Below are 18,233 nucleotides of genomic sequence, written 5' to 3'. Positions count from 1 at the left end.
GTAGTACTTAAAGTACATTTCCTGTCCATGTGTTTGGCTGAGTCATGCTGTTTTGATTTCGTGTGACAATCTCTGCCTGCTCATTGCAGATAATTTAGTGCTGTTGTTATGTTTGGGTTTAAATCTCCAACTTGCTATTTGTTTCCTGTTTTCCTCATGTTTTTAAGTTTTTTTCTTTCTTTAAAAATATAGTGTATTCTTTAGGATTCCATTTTCTTTTCACTGTTGTCTTATAAAATCTCTTTGTTTTCCTTATTTAGTGATTGTTCTAAGGTTTGTAATATGCACAGTTTACCTTTAAATATATACCTCTTTATGTGTAATATAAAGTCCTTTAACCTTTATTTCTTTTTTTACCTCTTCTTTAGTAGTTGTCATACATTTTACTTTTATATATTTAGTTACATATATATTTTTGTTTTGATCAACCAACTATTCTTTAATTAAAAACTTAAAAATGAGAACAAAAGTTTTATACTTTTTCTGATATTTATTCCGGATGCTTTTCAGTTTTAGAAAGTCAGGTTCAGAGTTTCCGTAAGGTCCCCTTTTTCTCCAGCCCCAAGCTTCCTCTCCCATCCCTGTAGTGCGGCTCCCCTGCTTCTCAGTTACCTCAGACCTGATTTGTCTGAAATTTCTGGCCTTTACCTTTCAGAAGCCTTTTCACTACATGAAAAAACTCTGGGGCGGCAGTTCTTTCCTTCAGCCTGTCGAGGCTGCTTCTGTGTCTCCCAGCGTCCGGAGTTTCTCGTGGGAGCTGTGTGGTCACTCTGTTCCCTGCACAGACTGTGCCTCTCTCTCCACTTCACGTTTCTCTATTATTGAATTGCAGCAATTGGGTTGTGGTGTGTCTTGCTGAGGCTGTGTGTCCTGCTGCGTTTATAGACCCTGCCCATCCCCTTCTGGGCCTTTCTGTTGCATGTGTGTCAGCGCATGTCTGCGTGATAATGTCCCACCAGGTCGCCGGCCGTTCTCCCCTCTGTGTCTGCCCTGCTGGTCGGCTGGTGAGTTTTCCACTTCAGACATTTTACTTTTCATTTCTCTTCTCATGACGCGCATGGCTGCCTTTGACCCTTAAATGGATTTCTAATCGCTGACTTAGAGTATTTCTCTGCTGCCTCCACCCCTGTGTTTCTGTGGCGAGGAGCCCTGTCCTGTTGTGTCCTCTCATCGTTTCTCTTCAGGGGTCCATTCGTAGGGGACAAGCTCTGTGTCTTTTCCGCCTTCTTGTGTGAACGGTGACGTAGCCAGGTTCAGGATACCAGACTGCAGATTGCGGTCTCTGTGGGTTCTAGACCTGTTGTGTATTACTTTATTGTTGCCCTGCCACAAATCACCACACACTGAATGCTTTAATCAATCCCATTTATTTCCAGTTCTGTGCTCAGGCGTCCGGGCACGGCTCAATGAGTCCCTGCTTAGGGCCTCATGAGGCTGAAACCAAGCTGTCACTAGGCCACCCTGTCCTCTGGGGCTGTGGTCCCCTTCCCGGCCCATTCAAGTTGCCTGAGAGGTCATGTCCAGTGGCTGTAGGGCTGGGTCTCCATTTCCTTGCTGGCTGTGCCTGGGGTCGTGCTCAGCCCTAGAGGCACCTTTGGGTGCCAGCTGCGTGGCCCTCATAGCACGGTAGCTGTTTCCTTGAGGCCAGTGGGCGGGAGGGAGGCTTGTACAACACCACCCAATCCCACAAGTGACCATGCCTTTCTGTCACCGCTGCCACACTCAGGGCGGCCGTGCAGAGCCCCCAGCGGCACTCTGCGAGCCAGTCTGGTTCTCGTCCAGGGCTTTCCGCATCCTGTCGCGGCTCTACACCCTCTCCAGTGTCTGCGGCTCTGTGCCCCCATGGCCTGCGTTACTGCCGAGGGAAAGGTTAATGTGCCGTGGTTGTGACGCCCCAGGTACCAGCAGCAGCTGTCTCTGGCGGCAGAAAGGGAGCAGAGCCTGGAGCGCGAGAAGGTGCAGCTGGGCCTGGACTGGCAGCACCTCTGTGCCAGCATCGAGAGGGACCACTACCGGAAGTCCGAGGAGCTGATCCAGGGCCTGACTGTGGCCAGGGAGCAGGTGTGTGCCCAGGGCCCCACCATGGCTGTCGCCGGTGTCCTGTGGAAGGAGGACCTGGGCATGCACTGGGAGCCACGGAGGCCGCTTGGGCTCTCACCGTGACCTTGGACCTCATGGAGCACTTTGATTTGTAACAAGAGCTGCAGTGGTGGATGTGCCCGCCTGGCTCAGCAGCCTCACACTGAGGTTCATTGGCTGTTTCCCCCACTGACCAGTGCAGTGGGCTGGGTGATGGCCCCCACAGCCGGTGGCTCCCGTGGCACATCTCCTCGTGGGTGTGACGCCGGCCTTCTCCACCCGGAAGGCTGGCACTGCTCCCTCCGCACCCGCCCCAGGTGGACTGAGTCCCACCTTTTGCCCAGGCTGCCGCCAAGCTCCAGGAGGCGGAGCGGAAGCTGTGTGACCAGGAGGTGCTGCTGAAGGCTGTGACCCTAGAGAGAGACCAGGCCGTGCAGGTGCTGAGGACACGCGGGCTCCTCCCCGAGGACGAGGACAAGGCACAGGTTAGTGCCCCCTTCCCACCTGGGAAACACCCCTCCTCAGCGCCCAGTGTCCCAGAACCTGCTCTCAGGGTAGCCGTGGGAAAATAGGACCTAACAGAACCACGTGGTTGGTTCTTCAGTTGTGTTCCTTCCTACGTGACTGCACAAATGGAGTAAGTGTGGTCTGTACCCAGAATCTTCTTTGTTTCTGCAGCGTTTGAAATCTCTAAAAATCCCGGTTCTACTACTATGCCGTGGCAGACAGTTAGTGGGACGTTGTGGCAGTGGTATGTCCCCAGAACCGGCAGGGGTTGCTTTGTGCTGTGACCCTGTCTTGAAGCCCCGGGCTCAGCAGGTAGTGACAGTGGTGGCCAGAGCTTATTGAGTGCATCCTTGTGCCTGGTTCAGCCCTCAGAGCTCACGTCTGTCTAGTCTTTAAATCTCTGACTGACGTAGGTACCAAGGCAGCTGAGACGCAGGCCCCCTAAGTACTGAGCCTGAGCTGTCACTTGGAAGGAGCACAGCTGGGGTCCAGCCCCACATGGCCATGGGCCACGGCCAGAGGTACCAGAGGGACAGTGCGACGCTGGGGAACGAGAGAGCAGGAGGAGCTGACGGGCTGATGAGCGAGGATCGTTCTAGGCCTGTGAGTGGTTCTTGCTTTTCTCTGCAGGTTTTTGTTGTTGGTGGTGGTTTTTTTTTTTTAAATGTACAGTTTGATGAGTTTTTTTTCTTTTTTTTTAAGGGGAACAGGACTTTATTGGGGAACAGTGTGTACTTCCAGGACTTTTTTCCAAGTCAAGTTGTTGTCCTTTCAGTCTTAGTTGTGGAGGGCACAGCTCAGCTCCAGGTCCAGTTGCCATTGCTAGTTGCAGGGGGCACAGCCCACCATCCCTTGCGGGAGTCAAACCGGCAGCCTTGTGGTTGAGAGGACGCGCTCCAACCAACTGAGCCATCTGGGAGCTCAGCGGCAGCTCAGCTCAAGGTGCCGTGTTCAATCTTAGTTGCAGGGGGCAGAGCCCACCATCCCTTGTGGGACTTGAGTATTTGAACCAGCAACCTTGGGTTGAGAGCCCACTGGCCCATGTGGGAATCAAACCTGCAGCCTTCGGAGTTAGGAGCATGGAGCTCCAACCACCTGAGCCCCCGGGCCGGCCCTGGTAGTGGTTTTTTAAAATGGGTTATATTTACACACTGTGAAATGCACAGATCTTAAGTGTATGGTTGACACAAATGTAGCCATGCGGCCCACCCTTCCAACAAGGTCCATACAGAGTATATCCATCGCTTACAAAAGTGCACACGTCTGGGTCCCACCCCCATCCTGGGGACTCGTGGTCAGTGGGGCCTGGTGGGGGGCCCATAGCAGGGGCTTTTGCATGGGTCCTTGTCACACAGGGACCTTCTGTAGGGCACAGAAACAAAGCAAATGCTGCTTTTCATCTGTGTCACCCTCCATGTTTTCCTTCGGTGTATCCCCCACAGGCTGGCAATTAAAAGAAGACGTTTATCTCCAAGCACCAGCTCAGTGGCCCAGGGGGCCTGTCAGTGGCTGTTTGCTTTGTTAGGTAAACAGAGAATCTTAGCAGTGGGCCTGGGGGCCAGCGACACCAGCACCCACCCATCCCTAGGAAATGGGTCCCACAGCTCTGGTTGTGCAGAGGGCACCTGGCCATGGGCCCTGGCAGTGAGGCAAGTGGAGGCTACCTGCTGGCCAAGGGCCAGTCTTGATGGAGAGACAGGCTCCAGCCAGGATGGTGGGGAGGGGGCTTCAACACAGTTCCAAAGACAGTGGGACCAAGTTTAGAGCCAGAAACTACAGGTGTCGCCACCCCTGCACTTCCCACTTCACGTCTCCTGGGATAACCATGTCAGTTGTGACCGTGTCCTGCCTCCTGGGGTAACTGTGCCGGGGGTGACCGCATCCTGCCTCCTGGGGTAACTGTCAGGTGTGACTGTGTCCCACCTCCTGGGTAACTGTCAGGTGTGACTGTGTCCTGCCTCCTGGGGGCTTAACTGTGCTGGGTGTGACCGCGTCCTGCCTCCTGGGGGCTTAACTGCGCTAGGTGTGACCATGTCCCACCTCCTGGGGTAACTGTCAGGTGTGACCGTGTCCCACATCCTGGGGTAACTGTCAGGTGTGACTGTGTCTTGCCTCCTGGGGTAACTGCCGGGTGTGACCGCGTCCTGCCTCCTGGGGGCTTAACTGTGCTAGGTGTGACTGTGTCCTGCCTCCTGGGGTTACTGTTGGGTGTGACTGCATCCCACCTTTTGGAGTAACTGTCGGGTGTGACCACGTCCTGCCTCCTGGGGTAACTGTCAGGTGTGACCGCGTCCCACCTCTTGGGGTAACAGTCGGGTGTGACCTTGTCCTGCCTCCTGGGGTAACTGTTGGGTGTGACCGCGTCCCACTCTTGGGGTAACTGTCAGGTGTGACCACATCCCACCTCCCAGGATTATAACCCTGGCAGGTGTGACCGCAGACAGCCGGTGAGGGTGGGTCGCACTGCCGGGGTTCTGTGGGCCTCTGGGCAGAGATTGAGTCTTCAGTAGCAATAGGATGTAAATTGCAGTGGGAGGTAGCTGGTGGCACAGAGCTGAGCCTCCATGGTCCTACTGGGCACATGTCTGCACCTGCCCACAGCCCGCTTGGCAGTTATGGATATAGAGCCCCAGCAGGAGCTGTTGGTGACCCTGCAGTGACCGTTCAAGGGACCGTGGTGCAGGTCCCTCCTCTCCACGGCCGCAGGGGGACAACGTGTGGCCTGTACAGCTGAGGCTTGGTTGGGATGACATGGTTGTGCCCCCCCCCCAGAGCCACCGGCCACCCTGGTACCTGGAGGCTGATACTGTCGTCCCCATTCCACAGATGAGGATGTCCGTCCTGCCCCATGGTGGCAGGGGAAGAATTTGAGTGAGGTGACCAGGCACCGCACCATGTCCCTCCAGCGTGCCATCCTGTGTAATGTGCAGGAGTGGAGCAGGTGTGGGCACACACCCGTGTCGCCCCTCCAGTGTACAGTGTCAGGGTGAGCGCTGGGCCCAGGGTACGAGCTGGGTACAGAGCAGGGCAGGTCATAGGAGCCCGTGGATGACTTTAGGAAGCCTGTGAAAAGCGGGGACGGTGACAAGCAGAGGAAAACAGCTTCATCTGGGAGAGAAAGTCTCATGTGGCCACCAGCAGAGTGTTAGGTTGGCACACTGGTCTCTGGAATCCGCTGGCTCGATCTTGCCAAGCTTCTGCAGAGATCAGTGAGCGCCGTCTGCTACGTGCCTGTTAGCACCTAGAGTGACTTGGGACCTGGTGAACATGTGCTGGCGCTGTGCACGTCACTGATTGGGAGGCAACCAGGGTGGGATCCACCTGTGACCCCGGGTCCCAGGTCCCCCACCCTTGTGGTGGTGCCCCTCGCAAAGCACGATGGGTGCTGTGACCCAGCATGTGCTGCCCCATGGGAGGCTCGGAAGTGGATGCCGGCGTTACTCATTACTCCTTACAAGGAGGAAGACAGGCCCTGCTCAGCAAGACCCGACCTCTGTGTTCTCCTTCTGCTTGACTGTCTCCGTGTCTCGTATATTCCTGCACGTGCGCCTGCCCCGCACCGAGTCCTTTTATCCGCTCCTGCATTAGGTGTTTCTCGTACCGTTGACATTCTTGCAGCACACCGCAGACGGCAGAGTCCCGCATTGTCCGGCCTGCACGTCAGGAGCCAGCCTCGTACGAGTGGCCTTGGGATGATGAGTTGTATGTGTCGGTGCCGCACAGGCGCCAGGCCACTCGGTCCTGTTGGCAGCCCCTCCACAGCTGCTCTGTCCCTCACAGACCACCTGGGAGCCAGCGGCCACAGGTGGGAGAAGTCGGAAGGCCTCGGGCACTGCGTCCTGGGGTGGTGTTCCTTCCTGTGTCGGGATATCCGTGCTCGGGCATTTGGGACAGCCGCGGCCTGTGGGAGGAGGCAGGGACCTTCTGCAGGTGGACATCGGACAGGGTGTGGCTGAGCTTGGACTCAGAGCTGCGCGGGCCACAGCACTCATGCCATCCGTCCCTGCACCCAGGCGTCCCCACTCTGTGCTGGTGTCTGAAGACAGTGGCTTCCTAGAATCATACAGTGGTGTCTGATTTTCTAGGTGTCATGGCCAGTGGGCATGTCCATAGCCGTGGAGCCCATCACGGCCATCGCATTGGAGGGTATCTTGCCAACCAGGGGTCTGAGGTGCTGCATTTCCTCTGCGTGTTGGGTGCTGCCACCTCGGCCTCTGGGTCCCAGCATCTCAGGACAGGGCAGCATTTGCCCCTCTGCGTGGAACCCAGGCACCTCTCCTCTCGCCTCTCTTAGTTTTCTCTGCGTCACTGATTTGTACCGGTTGCCTCTGATGCTCTGTGGGGTGCTTTGTCTGTGTTTATTTTGCTGCAGGTTCATGGGACTTCTTGGACCTGTGGACTTAATGTGTTCATCACATTTGAAAATTTTTGTCCACTATGTCATAAAGCACTCGGGTTCTTGCTCACTGCGTGGCGCGGCTCCTGTTGCTGCCGAGGCCGCCGAGGCGCTAGTCATGGTCCCCTTCTGGTCTGTCGCTCTGCTTGTTCGAATGTTTGCTGTGTTTACAGTCACCACTCTTTCCTCTGCGGTGTCTGGCCTGCTCTGACTCCGGTCCCATCCAGGTGGTTCTTGATTCAGATGATGTGTTTTTCATCCCTACACATGCCAGGTGCTTCTTTTTTTAATACCTCCCATTTCTTTTCCGTGTCTGTTCTTGTTTTTCTTTAAATCCTTGAGCATCTGTGTAACGTTGAGTGCCTTAAAGTCCCTGTCACTTAGTGTGATGTCTTCATGGCTCTTCCGTGTGGTAGCGTGTGTCAGAACTTGATTCCTTTTTGTGGCCAAACAGCATCCCACTGAGTTACAGTTTGTTTTTGCATTTGCATTGGTCATTAGTGGACATTTCAGGGTGTCTGTGAGCTACTGTGAGCAGTGCTGCAGTGGACGTGTATGGGCAAGTTTCTGTTTTCATACCTGTTCAGTTCTTTCAAGTATTTACCTAGGACTGGAATTGCTGGGTCACGACAACCCTGTGTGAGGACCCGCCAGACTTTCCGTGGCTGCTGTGTACGTGTGCAGGGTCCGTCCTCCACGCCTTTGCCTGCACTTGTTACTGTCTTTCTTATTACAGCCACTCCAGCGGGTGACTGATGACTTTTGACTGAAAAGGAAGGGTGCCCAAATTTCTCAGTAAAAGTTACCTTTGAAAACCAGCAGTCTTATCTTGTGTAAGCTAGACGAAAAAGAGATGTTTTCATACTTCTGTCCATTTAGAAAGGAAGGTCCCTACACGCCTGGAGGACCGATGGGGACAGCAGGGACCCAGAGGGTGGGAAGACGTTGGACGTGCAGAGACTGGTCTCTCTTGTAGCCACAACCATTGTGTTTCTTTTTCTGTATCTGACAGATGCTCCTAAGGCATCAGGAAGAAGAAATCAGTCAGAGTTTTCCATCTAGTGAGATCCGGCGGCTCCAGGAGCAGAACACAAGCTTGCGAGACGCTGTTGCCCAGATGAGGACAGAGATGGAAGCTCTAAGCGGCCACGCCCTTCCTTCTGCCCGGCTAGGAGGGGAGATCGAGGCCACACAGCAGCCTGACACTAAGGCGGCGGCAGCTGCCACCACTCCTGGTGAGTGGGCCTGGAGGGCGCAGCAGGGCCGGGTCAGGCTCCGCTGGGTCCAGAGTAGGTATCCGTTGGAGGGATGTGTGTACATCCCTTTCATGAATTACTTCAAAGTATGATGGCTGCTCTTCCTCCAAGAGAAGGGATCGCACATCAGTTTTTATATGTGGGATAAAAACGTTTTGTTGGTAAAGTGGGAAAAAAAGTGAGGGATGAATACATGCTTGACACCCTTAGAAACCAGAGTCAGCTTCAGATGGTGCTGGGCGAGTGAGCGCTCTCCTGGAGTGTCCTTGCCAGGCGGAGGTGGGCACCCGCCTGTTCAGAGTGGGATCTATGTGTGGCCATGGGTGGAGGGACACCAGGCTGCTGAGATGGCTCTGCGCTCAGGGTACGGTTGTTGCGTCTGTGCACGGCTCGTGGGGTTGTGGGAGAGTTACGGGTTTGTTGCCGATTGCTGAGCCCTCCATGGGAAGCCCAGTGAGTGATGGGGGGAGGATGGCACATGGGTGCACGGGGACAGTGTGGGGGGTCAGTGACACGAGCAGACAGAGCTCGGTTACACTAATGAGACAGGAATGCGTGTGCCCATGTGTCACCTGTGCTTATGGTTTTGGTGGGGTTTTTTGGCAGATTACGTTCTGGCCCTTGAAGCAGAAATACAAAACCTGAAGCATAAATTTAAAACCCTGGAAGAACAGCTGGAAGAGCCTTCGAGGGCGTCCTTGTCTAATGCTGACATTCAGCCCAGTGTCAGCACCTCAGCAGGAGCCACAGGTGAGAGTCCCTGTCCCGTTGTGGCACACACTCTGTCAGTCTTTTTTCTAAACTGCAATGCAAATCCCCAGAAAGTCCGGTGTGGGGACCATGCCGACATCGGGCCCCGTCACCAGCACCCCCGTCAGCCGGGCGTCGACCCTCACCCTGCAGTTCAGTTTCCATTTTCACGGAACAGAATCCCATGCTGTAACTTCTGTGCTCTGCTTCTCCTACACGATGCTTGGTGACAACGCCCGGCCGCTCTCCATGTTTGCACACCCTGTGAGCAGGCCTGGGGCAGCCAAGTCTCCGTCCCGCCACCATTTAGCGTCATCGGTCCTTCTCATGGTAGCCGTTGTGCTGAGCCCATAGGACATCTGGTTATGGCTTAACTTCGCGTCATCCTGTCAGTGAGGTGACCACCTTTTTCTGTGTCTCTGGGGCCTGAGTCTGCTTAGGCCGCCATAGCAAATGCCACAGGCTGATCTTAAACAACAGGCATTGACGTCTTTACTGGTGCCTCTTGGTGAACAGAAGGTGTTAATTTGAAGACAAATGTAGCGGTCAGCCTGTTCCTCTGTGCTTAGTCCAACATCACAGGGTCCCTTCTCGTTTTCTCCTGTTCCATTTTTCTGACTTCCTTTTCCGACATGAGAAGCCGGGCTCCGCTCTCACAGTACTTACTTCCCTGGACGTCGGCAGCCTCCCACTGTGGCCGCCACCCCTCCCCACACAGGCCCGCTCTGTGGGCGCCTCCCTGGCCCTGTCCGTGCTCTGACCACCAAGCCAGGCTGCCCACCACACAGGCGCCCCTCACCTGGCTAGGGTGCTGTCCCCAGCTGGATAGCCCACCCAGGGTCACCAGACACAGTCCCGGCACCCCCTCACGCCACCCACTGAGCGGCTCATAGGGTCGCTGTTCAGGAAGGAGAGGAAAGCAGCAGGACTGTGCCTGCGTCGGCTCGTCTCAGGTCCTGGGAGGCTCTTCTTTCCCAGGGCTGCTGTCTTTTATTTCTTCTTCTGTTATTTCTCCTGCCGGGCTCTCCAAAGGGTGTCAGTAATAGCGGACTTCTTCCTGATCTTGGAAAAACTTTCATCATTTCACTTTTAAGTTTAATGTTTGTTGACCTTTTTTTCTTCATAGGAAGTTTCTTCTTATTCCTATTGTGATACAAATCTGTATTTTTTGTCACGATTCTGTCAGTTTTTGCTCAATGTATTTTGAATCTTTGTTGCCAGATCTATACCTCTAGAATTGTTAGGTTTCCTGGGTGAATTGACGCTTATGTCATCACGTAGTTTATGCTGGCAACTTTCTTTCTCTGAAGGGCACTCCATCTGATACCAGTTAGGTCGCTGAGCAAACATTCTTTCTTTAGTGTGTGCGTGCTGTGTCTTCGTCATCCTACCTCCGTCATCTTATTTGAAGTGAATTTATTGAAGGCAGCATACAGCCAGGTCAGTTTTCTCCATCCATTTGGCTAATATTTTCTAACTGATACATGTGTGCCCTTTACACTTGGGGCACTTATTGCCATTAGGATCAAGCCTGCCATTTAATGTTTGTTTTCAGTTCCTCAGCTTTCTCTTTTCTGCTACCTGTGGGTTACTTGAACATTGCTTAGTGTCCTGTTTTATCTACACTTTTTCAGTGTATTTCTTTGGGTAGCTGTTCTGATGGTTGCTCCAGAGATTACAGTATACTTATGCGTCACAGTCAACTGTGTCAGCACTTTACCGTCTCAGGTGGAACACGGAAGCCTCACCACCGGTCAGGCCCCTCCGTCCCCTTTGTTGTCACAGAGGCCATCTCCCCATGCACCAAGAACCACATCACACAGGATTCTCATTTGCACCTGTTAGCTGTCGAACGTCATTTTAAAAACTCGAGAGGAGCGACATCACCTGCCGCAGGTGCTGGGATGTTCGCCTTTCCGTGACGCTTCCGTATGCCTGGCGTCCTGTTCCGTTCCGCTGTCAGTGCCCTTCCGCCTGAAGTACTTCCTTCGGCAGTTCTTTGACAGCAGGTGGACTTCAGTTTTCCTTTTTCTGCGATGTCTCTGTTTCCCCTTCATCCCTGAAGAACGTACTCACTGGGATAACGTGAGGAGCTGACAGTTGTTTGCTTCTCGCACTAAATACATTGTGTCACTTCCTTCCTGTGAGAAGTCAGGTGAGCATTTCTGAGGAGAACGCCGTCACCACTTGAATCAGTTCCTTGTAGGTCCTGCTTCCGAGAGGCCGTCTTTAGTCTCAGAAATGTGTGATGTGTCTGGGCATAAATTTCTTTGGCTTATCCTATTTGGCATTGAATCTGAAGGTTTATGTCTTTTGCCAAATTTGAGTTTTCAACCATTATTTTTTCAAGTATTTTTTCATGCTCTTTTTTTCTTTCTGGGACTTTGTCCGATGATTAAAAAAAGGTAAAATCTGTTGTTATTCTCCCACAGGTCCCTGAGGCTCTGTTATTACTTTTCCATCTGTTTTCTCTATTGTTTAGATTGGATAATTTCTATTATCCCTCTTCAGGTTCACCAATTCTTTCTTCTGTCATCTCCATTCTGATATTGAGCCCATCCAGTGAGGTGTTTATTTTAATTTCAGTTCTAAAATTTCCATTTTGTTTTTCTTTATATCTTTTACTCCTTTGCTGAGACTCATTTTTCCATTTATTTTAAGAGTGTATCGGATTGCTTGTTGCAGTTGCGTTGAAATCCTTATCACATAGTTCCAACACTTGTGTCATTTTGTTGGTACCTTTTACCATCGAAGCTGAGATTTTCCTGGTTGTTGGTGTGATGGATAATGTTGGATTCTATTACTGGATGTTTTGAGTGTCATGTTCTAAAGTCTGGTTCTTACCAAATCTCTTTTAGTCCTACCTGTACTTGGTTAGGCTGCCCACCTTTGCCCACGCTCTTGGTCTGGGCTCAAATGTGCACTTACTCTCCAGGGCCTTGGCGATGCCCGTCCTGTCGGCCTAGCGCCAGAGGCTGTGCAAGGCCTGGGTGGTATTGTGCCGCAGAGCCCGGCTCTCGAAGCTTGGGCTGTGCGGATGCTACTAGACTGCGCACAGGCTCCTCAGGGACGCTGCACACGACTTAGGAATCACTTTCTGTGCCCCCTCTTCCCCCCACCCTGCACACCTCCCTCCCCACATGCTCTCACTGGGAGGGCTGCTGTCGTTTGAAGAGTGCAGGGTGGGGTCCCTGTCTCCCGGGTGCCCGTGTGCACAGGGATTATGGAGTCAGAGGCTCTCTGCCCGTGGCCTCCCTTTGCCTGGGGTCCTCGTCCCAGTCTGAGCTCATGGGTGTCTCTGGGTTGTGGCTGCTCTAGCACTGAAGCTGGGAGATACAGGAAGAAAGAAAGGACCAGAAGCGCCGCATCTCACTAGAAAGCTGCAGAGCCGTGGGCCTGCTTCCCCTTGCCGTCCGGTGTGTATGCCCCCACGTCAGTCCCGTGACAGAGGGCATTGGTGTACATGGCCATCTCTTCCAGAGCACGAAGCTCACACTGGTTCCCAGTGTTAACCAACCTTGTGTTTCTGGAATAAACTCGACGTGCAATATGTTCTCTCACTAGCATCTTGTTGGGAATTACTCCGTTTGTGCCGATGAGTAGGACTGGACTGTAACCGCCCTTCCTCGTGTTGCTCATGTCAGTTGCTCTGGCCTCATAAACGTGTTGAAAGATGTTCCCTGTTTCTGTTTTCTTTTGTTTTTTCTTTTGTTTTTTAGATTTTATTGGGGAAGGAGAACAGGACTTTATTGGGGAACAGTGTATAGTTCCGGGCCTTTTTTCCAAGTCAAGTTGTCCTTTCAGTCTTAGTTGTAGAGGGCGCAGCTCAGCTCCAGGTCCAGTTGCCATTGTTAGTTGCAGGGGGCACAGCCCACCATCCCTTGCGGGAGTCGAACCGGCAACCTTGTGGTTGAGAGGACGCACTCCAACCAACTGAGCCATCTGGGAGGCAGCTCAGCTCAAGGTGCTGTGTTCAATCTTAGTTGCAGGGGGCACTGCCCACCATCCCTTGCAGGACTCGAGGAATTGAACTGGCAACCTTGGGTTGAGAGCCCACTGGCCCATGTGGGAATCGAACCAGCAGCCTTCGGAGTTAGGAGCACGGAGCTCCAACCACCTGAGCCACCGGGCCGGCCCCTTGGGTGTCATTTTTTTATGTTATATTTACTAGAGAATTCTCCATTTAATCTAAATTGTCAAAGTTTTGGCATAGAGCTGCTTACAGTCTCCTCCTATGAGTTTTAAAGCCTCTGGGATCTAAAGAGATGGCCTTTTCAGTCACCACCCTGTTTCTATTCCCATCTTTCTTGCCTGGTCTCACCAGGGTTTTATTATTTTAAAAACCTTTTCAAAGAACCAACTGTTGGTTTTGTTGATCCTTGGTTATACTTTTATTTTCTGTTTCCTCAGTATCTAACATTAGCTTTATTCATTCCTTTCTTCTACTTTATTTGCTGGTTCTTTTTCTCATATTTTGAAATGGATATTCAGCTCATGGATTTTTCAGCCTTCTTTTCTAAAATAAGCTTCTATGGCTGTAAATATTCTTTTCTCTACTACTACTACTATTATTATTATTATTATTATTATTATTATTTTGGTTTGTTTTATGGCTGTAAATATTTCTGAGAGGACAGCTATGGATGCATTTCTTACATTCTGATAAGCACTGTTTTCATCATAATTCAGTTCAAAATAACATCTAATGTCTGTTGTGATTTTTTTCTTTGTGGGCTGTGTGACATTTCTGTTAATTCCCCAACGACTAGGAGACTGGTGCCGTTTGACCTCCACCAGACACCAGGTGGTAAGGTTGGACTTTTCCTGTAAAAATTCCTGCTTTCTTGGCAAAGGATTATACTTTATGTCCAGCACATCTCAGTCTTCGTAGAGACCCCGTGCCATTACTCATCTTCACATCGAGGGGGACCAGCACTGACAATGGCTGTCCTTCTGTCATGACCTTAGGGGACCTGAGCCTGACAGAACCACTCTCTCTACAGGAGGAACTGTGCCTGCTGCTGGCGCGTCCACAGGATTAGCGCTCCGGAGGCTGGGAGATAGAGCACAGCTCTTGAACTTCCTGGTAGCCCGGCTCAGGCAGAAGGTACGGCCGCCCCGCCCACACTCAGGCCCTGCATGTGTCTGACTGGGCAGTGCTCCTGGAGTGGGCAGCATGCGGGCTCTGGAGCCAGCTGCTGGATGCCAGCCCTGTTGTGCCTTCGGACATGTCGCTGGAACTCTCTGTACCTGTTTCCCTCCAACGGATGGGTTATTGTGAGGAGTGGCTGGTTTGTCTTGTGTGCCTTCCCAGGAGGCTCAGGAAGTGCCTGGGAGACAAGAAGATAGTCTGGCGATGGGTGGCCCTGGCGGGCGAGTGAGGAGCCTGTTCTCTGCCGCCATGCTGCCTGCTGCCCATGCAGGACTCTTCAGTGGTGTCCCGTCTCGGTGTGAGGTTGGCAGGAGCATGCAGCAGCAGTGGCGAGTCCTCTGAGCCCTGCCCTGCCAGGGCAATCACAGTCACGGTGTCCTGTGCAGACAAGACAGATGTGCACAGTCCCCCCTGTTCCACCATACTGGGGTCACAGCTGTTCTTTATTGTTGCACATTTACAAAATCTCCTTTTCTATTGTGGTAAAACGTACATAGCAAAAGCTTACCGTTTCCAAGTGTGCCTGCCGTTCAGTGACAGGAGGTACAGTCATGATATTGTGTAACCGTCACCGCTGTCTATTCCCAGAAGTTTTTCATCGTCCAAGCAGAATCTGTCCCCATGAAACATGGAGCCCATCCCCTCCCCCAGCCCTGGAGCCTCTGCTCCTCCTGTCTCTGAGCCTGGCTGCTCAGAGCTTCGCGCAGCCGGAGTCACGCAGGGTGACTTGTGAGTGGCCTGTCTCCCTTTTCATAACGCTCATCCATCGTAGCATAGCTCATCATTTTAGTGACTGGGCAGGCCCGGTGAGCACCCCACACTTTGTCCCTTCACTTGACAAAGTGTCCACCTCTGGCTGCCCTGCACGGCTCTCTTAAGCCCGTTTTCAGTTCTTCGAGGTGTGTGGAAGGACAGGATTGCTGGCTTGTGAGGTCGCTTCTCTGAGTGATGTTTGAGGAGCCGCCAAACTGTTTTCCACAGTGGCCGCACCATCTTACTTTTCCACCAGTGGTGCGTGAGGTTCTGATGTCCCCATGTCCTCACCGACACTTGTTATTTTTGTTTGTTTGTTTGTTTATTATGGCTGTCCTGGTGGCTGTGAAGTGGATCTCTGTGGTTTTGATTGACATTTTCCTGATGACAAATGATATTGAGCTTCTTTTCATGGGCTTGTTGGCCATGTGTATGTCTTCTTGGGAGAAATGTCTGTTCAAGCCCTTTGCCCATTTGTTTTCTATTGTTGAGTTGTAAAGAGTTCTTTAATATTCTGGATACAAGTGCCTGATCTGATATACGATTTGCAAAAATTTTCTCCCATTCTGTGGCTTGTCTTTTCGCTTCTTTGATAATGTCCTTTGAAGCACAAATGTTTTTAATTTTGATGAAGTCCAGCGTACCTGTTTTTTCTTCTTGCCGTACATTTGGTGTCGTGCCATCCTGTTGCCTTTTGCACACCTGTTTCTCATGAGACAACATAAAGAGGAGATTTTACATGTCTTTTTAAGTTGAGAAATACATAATTACACCGTCCTTTAGACTCTGCATCTTCTGTGAAACAGAACACCCCACTGGAAACACTATTCTGAGCTTTCCACAAGCTGCAGGAGCAGGCGATGCTCCAGAAATCTGGTGCTTTGTCTTGACTGAAAGTACATTTTTACTGTTGCGATGGACGTGAACGTGACCTCTCTCCTGTTTCTGTTAATAAGATCATAGATCTGCACACACATGGGGGGAGAGGTCTTCTGGGCTGCTATTTCCAGTTGCACCTCACTCCTGGAGTTCACAGGCTTGCACACTCACACACGCACACACACATGCACACACTACAATCAGGATAAACATTTAAATAGGAGCTTCTCATTTTCTCTTGGAAATCACAGATGCTTCGATTATCCTGGGGAAAATGTCCCCCTGGATGTTCCTTTTGTTTCTTTGTTAATTAACGGAGTCTGTTTCCAGATGATCCCTTTTTAGTGTGTATGTGACAAATTTAGAGAATCGAATAGGAATCATTACAGGGATCCCTGTGTTTGGTCGTCTGAGGATGAAACTACCCGCCTCTGCCTTCTGCACACGGTCCCGGTGGTGCTACTTCCTGACGATGTCCTCCATGGTCCCCAGGTGCTGCAGGAACCCCTGGACAAGGGCACTGTCCGGTGTGAGCTTGCCCACGAGGTGGACCAGGTGTGCCTAGAGGTGTTGGAGCTGCGGAAGCGGACGGCTGAGCTTGAGAAGCATCTTGGGACAGCCCCAGAGGCAGGCGGGGGGCCTCCCAGCCAGCAGCAGCCACGAGCCCCAGACACCGTGGTCCTTGGGAGAGAGGTGGGTGGCCTGTGCCGGCCTCCGATCAGCTCTGGCCGTCCAGGGTCTCACTGCAGAAGTGCCCTGTGGGTGCTGCCTGATGGCTGGTCTGCAGAGCCTCCAGCCCCTGGGGGGGCTTGCCCTCTTCCTTGGTGGGCTCTGTCCTTGGTGGACATGCTGCCGAGGGGCAGTCCCAGCCTTGGTCGTCAGGGTCTTTCCGACCCTCCATCCAGAAGTCGTTGACAGGAAACACATGCGTGAAGAGGGCTGTCCTGCCCTCTCAGCAAGAGTCCCTTCTCTGTGAAGCCTCGAAACCAGGTGCTAACTTGGGGCTGTTCCTTTGAGGGGAACCTGTTTTTCCATGAGCTTCTCAGTGTTTGCTCCCCCTGTGCCCGTGACAGCAGGGCCACGGTGCGGGCGTCGTGGGACTCCCTGTCCTGCTCAGGCCCTCGGTACCCGGTCCCGTCTAGCATCGGGGCTGGGTCGGAGCCGAGGTTCCGAGCCGTGGAGAGAGCTATGTGGCTGCGTGTCGTCCCCCGCACACGCCTGACAGCCGGCCCCCTTCCCGCTTCCCGCTTCCCGCTTCCCGTAGGCTGTGATGGCGGTGTTTGAAGAGCAGACTTCCCTTACGGGGTCCTCTGACGTGGCTCCTAGACCGCGTCAGGGGTCTGTGGTGACCTGTGGTGACCTACTTTTTCACCAGCACAAGGAGTTAGGACAGTAACATGATGCCTGGTGGGCACTAGGAGTTCTCTCACAGGAATAGCCTAGAAGTCGGAGGCCACACGCCGTCACGTACAGCCAGTTTTGAGTGGTACTTAGGGACCTAAGCAGCATGGGCCTCCCAGAGCCACTGCTGGGCTGTGAAAGGGCTGGGGGAGGACATGTGGTCTGAGGTGCTCCCTGGCACCGGAACACGAGGAGGGGCCAGATGTGCCTGGGGGGCGTGCGGGGCGGGTGTGGAAGGGGCAGGAGGCGTGGGGCTGACCTCGGCACTGCCGGGAAGAGGATGCCATCCCACAACCTTCCCGCGCGCGTGTGCATCCTGGCGTGGGGGCTCTGTCGCGGCCACCCCATGTCCACACCTTGTTGCAGGTGCTGCCCGGTGCTTGGTCACAGTCAGGGGCTGGCAGTTCTCTTGTTAGCAGCCCTTCCACTGGTGACTCGCTGGGCCCCTTGCTCAGGGTGAAGGGAAGAAATCGTGCAGATAAGCAGGATTGAAATCAAGGTGCTTGACCCCCTGGCAGACAGGCTGGGAGCTGAAGCGGCTGGAGGCCCTTGCAGCCCTCCCTGGGCAGCTGGGGGACAAACTCCCTGGGCCTTAGTTCTGTACAGCAGTCAGGGTCTCACGCTCCTTACGTGTGTAAGTGTCCTGTGACCTTGGGGAGGTCACTTCCTGGGTGAGAAATGTGAGGCCTAGGCAACTAAGGGGCCAGTCCCTCTGCCCAGACCGGCCCACCCAGGCTTCCGCCCATAACTGCCCAGCTGTGTGTCTGCAGGCACGAGGCTCCCACGTCTGGGAGACGGCTACATGTGGGGAGAGGGGCTGGAGTACTGGGGTGGAGTTGCCAGCATAGTCATGGGTTATTTTAGAGACAGACAGAAGCGTGCGCGTGTCCCAGCTCTTGGCTTCTGCACTTCCCACAGCTGAGAGGAACCAGCATGGAGATGTGACACGAGGTCATAGGAACCTGCCTAGGGCCCCCCCCCCCCCCCCCGCCCCGAGGAATCCAGGCCAGTCAGCCCTGGAGTCAGGGTCATAGTCCACTGAAGAAACGGGGCTCAGGAG

At 53.1% G+C, this 18,233-nt stretch overlaps 1 protein-coding gene across 8 annotated transcripts in view; it reads left to right on the top strand.

The window, feature by feature from the left end:
* CCDC57 (coiled-coil domain containing 57) overlaps positions 1 to 18,233 on the top strand; it is a 94,131-nt gene that overhangs the window by 27,339 nt on the left and 48,559 nt on the right. For all 8 annotated transcript variants that reach the window (XR_012492418.1, XM_074320962.1, XM_074320963.1 and 5 more), the window contains 6 exons: positions 1,899 to 2,061; positions 2,424 to 2,564; positions 7,995 to 8,217; positions 8,845 to 8,988; positions 13,992 to 14,095; positions 16,265 to 16,465. Coding sequence is in view for 7 of the 8 variants with exons in the window: in XM_074320962.1 (XP_074177063.1) it covers positions 1,899 to 2,061; positions 2,424 to 2,564; positions 7,995 to 8,217; positions 8,845 to 8,988; positions 13,992 to 14,095; positions 16,265 to 16,465 (976 nt within the window). In the remaining variant the exon portion in view is untranslated. The remainder of the gene's footprint in view (positions 1 to 1,898; positions 2,062 to 2,423; positions 2,565 to 7,994; positions 8,218 to 8,844; positions 8,989 to 13,991; positions 14,096 to 16,264; positions 16,466 to 18,233) is intronic.

The sequence above is a fragment of the Rhinolophus sinicus genome, linkage group LG15 (genome assembly GCF_036562045.2).
Source record: "Rhinolophus sinicus isolate RSC01 linkage group LG15, ASM3656204v1, whole genome shotgun sequence".
In the NCBI taxonomy this organism is placed as follows: Eukaryota; Metazoa; Chordata; class Mammalia; order Chiroptera; family Rhinolophidae; genus Rhinolophus; species Rhinolophus sinicus.
This window is presented reverse-complemented; position numbering and strand designations above follow the sequence as displayed.